At 40.4% G+C, this 8,352-nt stretch overlaps 1 protein-coding gene across 4 annotated transcripts in view; it reads left to right on the top strand.

Moving 5' to 3' along the window:
* The first annotated feature begins 49 nt into the window (after positions 1-49).
* The window catches only part of RAPGEF4 (Rap guanine nucleotide exchange factor 4), a 151,412-nt gene continuing 143,109 nt past the window's right edge, over positions 50-8,352 (top strand). For all 4 annotated transcript variants that reach the window (XM_027878495.1, XM_027878494.1, XM_027878492.1 and 1 more), the window contains exon 1: positions 50-234. In XM_027878495.1, coding sequence (XP_027734296.1) covers positions 170-234 — 65 coding nt within the window. In that variant the 5' untranslated portion in view covers positions 50-169. The remainder of the gene's footprint in view (positions 235-8,352) is intronic.

The following is an 8,352-nucleotide window of genomic DNA, read 5'->3' as shown; positions in this document are numbered from 1 at the left end:
GCGGACTCGCACCGCGGCTGCGGCGGGGCCTGGGCGAGCCCATCGCGCCGTGCGCGGAGGGAGGGAGCGAGCGAGGGAGGGAGGGAGGACGGACGGACCGACCGACCGGCGGGCGAGCAGGGGGAGCCGCCAGCCAGCCGGGTGCGCGGCGACCTGAGCCCTGTCCAACATGGTCGCCGCTCACACCTCCCATTCCGCGTCCTCCGGCGAGTGGATCGCGTGCCTGGATAAAAGGTATCGGCATCCTCACGGGAGCGGCCGCGGAGGGATGCTGCGTGTATGTGTGCATATGTCTATGTCTGTCTGTGTGTGTGTGAGTGCGTGTGCGCCCTGACACCCCCTCCCCGCTGCCCATCAGATCCTGCCTTACATAAGGAGAGTGCAGGTGGGAAGCAAAACGCCCGGAGGAAGCTAGGGCGGCCGGGCGGGGTGAGGGCTGGAAGTGCTCCGGGCAGCGGAGAGGACGGGCAGTGCCCGCTGGGATTGCTGCTCCCCGCCGGGAAAATGCTGCACGTGGTGGAGGAGGGGGAGCTTCGGGGCGCGGAAAGGGCCTAAGGCCGTCGAGCGGGGACCGTGCCGGCCACGGCAGTCCCGCCGCATTTAGCCCCAGTCCTTCCCCCGCCCCAGCGCCCCGGCCGCTGCCGCCCGCACCTCCCCTCCCCTCGGCGCTCCGGCCCCGCCTCGCCTCCCCTCAGCACACCGCCCACGCCTCTCCTCAGCCACTTCGCAGCCCCCGCCCCGCCGCCTCGCAGGGTGGCCGGTAGAGGACGGATTCTCGCCTCGGTATCACTTCTTTTGGCTGCGGCGTGCCGGTGGCCTGCGGCTGTCCCCCCGGCACCGCGTGGGTGAGAGCCACAGATGGGCTGACGTGTGCTCAGAGGTGGTGTGCGCGCACTGCTAAAAATACTGGCAAATTCTTTCTTTCTTTTTTTTTTTTTTTTTTTTTTAAAAATTTAAAATTCTTTGGAGTGCTTTCCCTTGGGTCCTGCAGCCAAAAGTGTCGCAGCGTCGAGTTGGGTGGTGGGTGGTTTGAGCGCCCTTTTGCTCTATTCCTACCTTCACCAATTCCTGGATTACTTCAGAAGTCATTTGGTTTCTGAGTGCTCACTGGGTCTCCTGTAGTCTAGGAAAATCATTAACAAAAATTTAGACCATAAATACACCATGCGATTCAAACAAAGCTTATGTGGTGTATGGTACTTTACTGAGCATCACGAGCCACCCTTTGACAGGTGGTGCCATTTGGGGCTCTGTTGTGAAGAAAAGCTTTTGTACACATAGAAGGAACCTACCTCTACCGTTCTCGTATTTTCTTCCATTTCCTGGTAACCTCCTAGTATTGTAGGGCTCCACCTCTAATTAGGTGCTCCTTAACAGTCTAAGCAACAAACTGAAACAACTTAACGAAACTTTTGGTCTAGACCCTACCATAGCTATTAATTCCATCTCTGTAACATGTGACTTAAGATTAACCTCTTAGAGGTTAAATAATGGGTATAAATGATGAAAGTACTCTAAATGTACAAGCAGAACTGTTGGTGGTAATCTAGCCATATAGAAACCAAATAGAGGCAGAGCTGACAGTGACCGGATGTGAAGAAGGAGAGGATGAGCCCCAGTTTAGATAGGTGATCCTGTCATTTCTGTTTTTGTAAATGCAATACATGATGAGGTCTAAATTGTAAACTAAAATTCAGGCGTTCATGTCTGATGAAGTGCATAGCCTTGGGAAGTGGATGATGGGTTTAGGAAACGTATGAGGCATTAAATTTATAAATCTTGTCTGCCATTATTTTGTATGGAAATTATTACGCTGACCATTTCTGTAATGGGAATTTCATTAGCGCTATTAAGATAAACCTTTTTCTTCACTTTTTGATATTTGGAGTAAACTAGTAGCACTGATTTGTTGAGTGGAAAGAATCAGTTCCAACTGCTTTTAAGATTTATGCCTTATCCTTTCCCAGAAGGCAGTCTGTATGTAGGACAAACCCACAACATGAGTGATTGTAGTTTTTTCTCCTGGTCTCTGCAATGCTCTGCTTTGTGATCATAGGAAGTACACTTAACACATTTTATTCTGTTCTCCCATCTAAAAAACAGAGTTAAAGCCGTATGGGAAAAGTACTATAGGAATGCAAATATTATTAGATAAAACCTGTTTGATTAATTTACACATTTCTATTTCCAGAGTATTTATTTTCTATAGATAATGTATCAGTGTACATCATGTAGCATTTTCTACCCTAGGTGTGAGTTCTGTAAATACAAGATCATTTATTGAGTCAATTCTGTATAGGATACCATGTGTTTTTATTAAATAATACATATAGTTTCAGTATGTTTTCATTAATGAATATATTTTCAGCAGGAAGACAGTTCTAAAACTAGTATGCTTTAGAATTTTAGGTGAGCATCAGCAAAGGCAATTAAAATGGCCTGTAATATGGATTATACAATATAATTATTTGAAAAACAGAATGGAGTTCTAAATGGAAATAGCAAAATACATCATCTACAGAAATAATGCATTTTTTATATGTTATTCATATTGTTCCCCAGGTCATATGTCGAACTGGAACTACTAAGATCTAGAATAAGAGCACTATAAAAATGAAGAACTGCCAAAGTATTTCAGGAAAAATGTTGTTGTTGTGTAGGGTGCTGTGGGCTGGGAATACCAGTGCTTCAGGCATGCAGCTTCAAAGTGTCGTTACTAGCCACAAAACCCAAAGATCAGAAATATCAAAAATCAAAAATTAAAAATCAAATACATGGGACTATATTTATAGATTAAATTACAAGCACAAAGGTAAGGAGGAGCAGGAACAGAAAAGTTCAGAACACTGTTCTCTATCAAGAATATTTTATTTTTGCAGGAAAGAGAGAGGATCAATGGTGAGCAGCTGTACATCCTGGTTACACCTGGATGTAAATAATTTTTCTGTTAAGGAAACCAGTCCTTTTATATTTGGTGTAAAAAGTTGCCTTACCTCTGATTTCTTAGGGAGCAAAAGCATCCCTACCATCTTAGTGTTTTTCTGTATATCTGATCTGCACATAAGTAAAAAAAGGTTGCTGATTTATGCGAGTGTGTATTGTTAGCTTAAGAAGAGTGTCTTCTCTATTCACAGTTTCTTTCACACCAAAAACCATCTAACCAGACTGAATGGTAGACAAAGTATTTTTTACATAACTTATTTCTCTAAACCTGATCATATTTATGAATTCAGTTAATTGTTTTAATTGGACTCAGATGCAAACTTTTTAATGATGTACAGCATTCACAACAGGAAGAGATCCCAGGATTTCATACCTGCCTATAGATCATCGTGTGTTTTTCTCTGAATTAAATGTAACCCTAAGTGCCTTCACAGACTGGAGGAGCAGATCACACAGCAAAGCTTGTAACTTATCTAGCCTGTTGTGCTAAGAGTGTCGTGATCTTTACCTAGTGATTTATAAATTATTTAAATAGGAATGGGCTTTTTGAGGACGTGTTGTGCATCTTAAGCTTTTATACCCTTGTTATCCTTGTAGACTTGTGTAATTTATGTCTAACGAAACTGAAATAATGTATACTGGATAGTATCTCAAATCTGTACTTTAAGCCAAGCTCCCATAGATCTGAATATAACTTCAGACTAAAGCTATGTAACACCAATATATTTGCATCAGGTTTCAATTTTTTAGTTTATTGTAATATGTATTGGAGATGCAAGTTACTTGTATTTGCTGAGTAGTCAGAAGGGGAACCCTGGTGAGTATACAGGGCTGTAGGCTATGGTATGTAAGCTGGAATGAAGAAGTGGCATTCTGAAAGAATTTCTGTAAAATAAGTACAGAAAATATTCTATAACTTATAATTATGTCAAAGGTAATGGGTCATAGATTTATAATCAGGCAATATTATGAGTATTTTAGAGTTGCTTTATGATGATTGGTAAAACATACACTGACTTCTATATAAATTTCTCCCTTGCTTTTTATTTGTGACAAATCCGTAGAACTATCACCATCTTCATGGAGTTTGGCTTAGCACAAAATCATGGACATACACTGCAGTTCCTGTTGGTCTGTGTGCTTTGGCATTTTCTCTCTGTAGGATGTGACTAAGCTGGTATATGCTTGGATCGAGTCCGTGTGGGGATATATCAGCACAAGGCACTGCAGTGGATATGTAATCTTGGAGATAGAGCCATGTAGACATAGCCCAAGTGCTTTCTAGCATTCATATGAAGGTGCAATCTTCTGAGAGTGATGAATAATAACAAATTTATTTTTCCACATCATGCAGTTAGTTTTCTAGTCCAGTGCAAAGGTGCAGTCTTTGATGAATAATGAAAGAGCTCTTTTCCTTTCCATACTTCCTTAGAGAAACCAAAATAATTGTTCATATAGCTTGCTGCAAGCTTGTAGGTCTGTGCATCTTATGGAATGTATGAATTCACATTAACTCACAGTGAGTGCAAGATTTTGAATTTTAAACAAATTCAAGCTGTTGTATTCTCTACTCTCAGGCTTAGACATTTCCAGTATCAGCTTCCATTTGTTTGCAGTAAGTTATACACTTGTGCTATGGGCAGGTATTAAGAGGAAGAAGAAGTGATTACTGTAGCATTGATGTGCATAAACGTTGTGTTGGCCCACTAGAGCAAGCCACTATGTGCACATGCCTGTTAGGACACGGTATATTCAAATTTAATTGGTAGTCTTGCAAAGTGGGTGATTGGTGTGCTACTTGTGCAACTGTAGGTTTTCTCTTTCATCAAGTGATACTGGAAACATGACTAAACTCTCATTGCCTGAGTTATTTCTGACATGTTAGAATTTGATCTCTAAAGTCCTATACTCTGAGCAGATTAAATTTCTTTCATAACAAAACTCCATGTTCCAGCAAAGCAGTAAAAACCTACAAACCAGCTAATTGAAATCATGCCCTCAAAGTCAGGTGTTCAGCAGATATTTTTCAAATGCAAGTATTTTTCTTATCCAGTGTGACACCTGTTTTTATCTGCATCTTAAAATTTGCTGCATTTAACAAGCTTATAATTCTAGTGATACTTTCTTTATGCTGTATTTTCTGCACTGTATTTGGCATGATCACTTACTATTCTTGTTGCTTTATCAATATCCTCAATGAATGTTTCCTGAGCTGACTTTTCATTTCATCTTTGAACTCAGCAGTTGTCCAAATATATGTAAATCTGTACAAGTTATTTCATAGTTGCTGTAAGTTTTAAATATTCATTAGCTCTAATAATGCAGATCCTAAATGGGTAAAGGTGCATTTGTTGTGGTGAATTGGTGGATAGTGGTGGCCAGTTTGAATCAAGGGGTATCATCTCTTATGCATATTGTTCAGTTATAAATTTCAGTGTATCTCAGAGTCTGTCTTCATATTAAAGTGCTTTTAATGTTTATTACAAAGCTACAGTGCTTGTTAATTTAATTTCATCCAGATTTACTTCTGTCAAATGGAATTTTAACTGTCCTGAGCTCCAGTTTATGTTCATGAGAGTTGAAGGTTTTATTCAACAAGGTTTAGTCACATCTTGGTTGCAGTCATGCATGATACGTAAAAAGCTTCATACAGGAAAGAAAATTTCTGTGCATTTTTATTTCTCTTGAAGGATTCCAGCTTTTAAAAAAAGCATATGAAAGTAAAAAAAATACCTATTTTCTACTAAAGGAAAGTTGTTCAGGTAGTATATTTTTAACTTGAGCTAAATCTTCATGAATGTAATCACTTAATAAATAAATCTTTTGCCATTCCACTGTATAACAGATCTAAAAATTGACTGGTTGGAAGGTTGCATAATTTGTAGATCAGGGTATGTAAAGAAATGAAGTGCCCTTGATTGCTCTGTTTATCCCTCCAGTTTTTCAGTGCACTGATCAAACTGAGCTAATTGAGTAATATGATAATGAGGAGGTAGAGTCCCCTATATTTGCCTTCTTTTGGTCCTCACTGAACAAGACAGAACTCAACTATAACAAATTCTGTCTGACTGCAGCTGGTAGCCAGTCAGTCTGCATTTAACTGGTAGAACAGGATTATCTGCAGTAGTTCTTGTACCTTACATAGCACAACCTGAGAGATTATCACAGGGATGTTCTGGGTGAAGGTGACAGTAGTAATGTATTGAAAAGTAAGCATCAGCAATTTTACTTGTGTTACCTTTTTAAAAAAAGTCAACTCCAGAATAATTTCTATGTATAAGAATCCTAGGGAACAATGTTTAAATAAAATTTCATTTCCTGTGTGTCAGAGGAAATGAGAACAATGAGAACTGGAATCCCAAAGTGTCATAGAATGACAATCAAAAGAAAAGAATAGTAATTTGATTATTGTTTGAAAGCCTCGTGATGAAACTTTTCCCATGACAAGGGAAAGAGGATCTGAAATGTGAGTGTTGAAAACAGATTTGGTAATACTACTGTAACAAGTGAAAAGTGCCTCTTGAAGGGAGTTAATTACCCTCTATTGCCATTGAAGTAAACCCTTATCTGGAAGCTACTTCAGATTAAAAGTAACTTCATTTATATCTAGCATTTAAGTGTCTTACTGAATGAGTAAAGTGCTTTGATAGATCACTGGAATCCCTTTCTTAAACCTTCCTTTCTCAAGGAGAAATGAAAAGTCAGAGAGCCTTACAACATTGCCTGGATGAGAGAGTTGCTTCAGAATTGTCCTGCTTTCTCGAAGAGAATGTCATATTTATACAAGTATTCTTCTGCAACCTACTGCATTGCTTTTCTGCATGTCAGGAAGGGACAGGAGTGAGTACAGTAGCGCAGAGAAATGATCTGATTTAAATGACATTCCTTGTTGCTCTCTCCTTGCTCACATTTCACAGCTGAATATTCTTTAAAGTACTGTTAAAATTCACTGAATGGTCCATGGTAGTGGTTACTGGTACTTTCCAGCTCATAGAGTTTGTCTTGGCATTTTCACATAGACGTTTGGGTTTTAACCCAGAGATGAACTTGTTTTATTTGTCTGTTATAGTGTGTTAGCTGTTTTCTACAAACAGCCTCACCAGTGGAAGAAATACATCCATCTGCTCATCCCCTGTGGCCTGCTCATTGCTGTCTGAATTCAAATATTGCCATTTTAAAAAGTTACAAAGACCAAGGGAAGGACATTCAGTGCTTTCATTCAGTTAGAGCAGAATTTAGGTTATAGAACACGTTATAAACATTTTAAAATTCTAGAGGCATCTTGGCAAAGAAGGCAAAACTACATATATTCTGCTTTTTCTTTCTCAAGTGTCAAACCCATTGTGAGGAAGAGCCTAAAAAAAAGGACATATCGTAAGGTAGCAGAGAAAATAATAGGTTATAGTTGAATTAACTTGATAAAAGCAAAACAAAAACTCCAACTTTTTCCTTTCTTCTAGGTTAAGAAGTCTTTCTTAACATACTGCATAAACATTCAGACACATAACACAAATGAAATAGATTCTTTTATAAAGCTCCATATACTACATATGAGCAGAAATACTTTGCCCTAATTTTGTATGTGAAGGGTTGTATCAATTATGCTGTCTGTATTTAAACTTTGAGCTTGAGTAGTTTGCACTTAAAAATATGAAACAGGATCATAGAATGGTTTGAGTTGGAAGGGACCTTAAAGATCATCCAGTTCCAATGCCCTGTCATAGACAGGGATGCCCTTTACTAGACCAGGTTGTTCAAAGCCCTGTCCAACCTAGCCTTGAACACTGCTGGGGATGGGGCATCCACAGCTTCTCTGGGCAGCCTGTTCCAGTGCCTCACCACCCTCACAGTGAAGAATTTCTTCCCAATATCTAATTTCAACCTCCTCTGTTGTAGTTTAAAACCATTCCCCCTTGTCCTGTCACTCCGTGCCCTTGTCCAAAGCCCTTCTCCATCTTTCTTGTAGGCCCCTTTAGGCACTGGAAGGCTGCTCTAAGGTCTCTCTGGAGCCAGGCTTAACAAACCCAACTCTCTCAGGCTTTCCTCATAGGAGAGGTGCTCCAGCCCTTTTGTCATCTTTGTGGCCTCTGCACTCACTCCACAGGTTCACGTCTTAATACGTTGGGGGCTCCATAGCTGAACACAGCTCTCCAGGTGGGGTCTCATGAGAGCAGAGTAGAGGGGGAGAATCACCTCCCTCAACCTGCTGCTCACGTTTCTTTTGATGCTGCCCAGGATATGGTTGGCGTTCTGGGCTGTCAGTACATGTTGCCAGGTCATGTTGAGCTTAAAATCCTTTTGAAGGTAATTCTTCTGGCAGATTTTTTTTTACAAACACCTTTTACAGATAGTCAGGCAGACAGTGCCAAGAAGGCTGTTTTATCTCTATAAAATATGTTCCCGAAATCT

This window comes from Empidonax traillii, unplaced genomic scaffold, assembly GCF_003031625.1.
Source record: "Empidonax traillii isolate 1590-97213 ecotype Southwest subspecies unplaced genomic scaffold, ASM303162v1 scaffold42:size1813164, whole genome shotgun sequence".
NCBI classification, from domain to species: Eukaryota; Metazoa; Chordata; class Aves; order Passeriformes; family Tyrannidae; genus Empidonax; species Empidonax traillii.
Note: the sequence above shows the minus strand (reverse complement) of the source record. Positions and strands in the feature narration are given on the sequence as shown.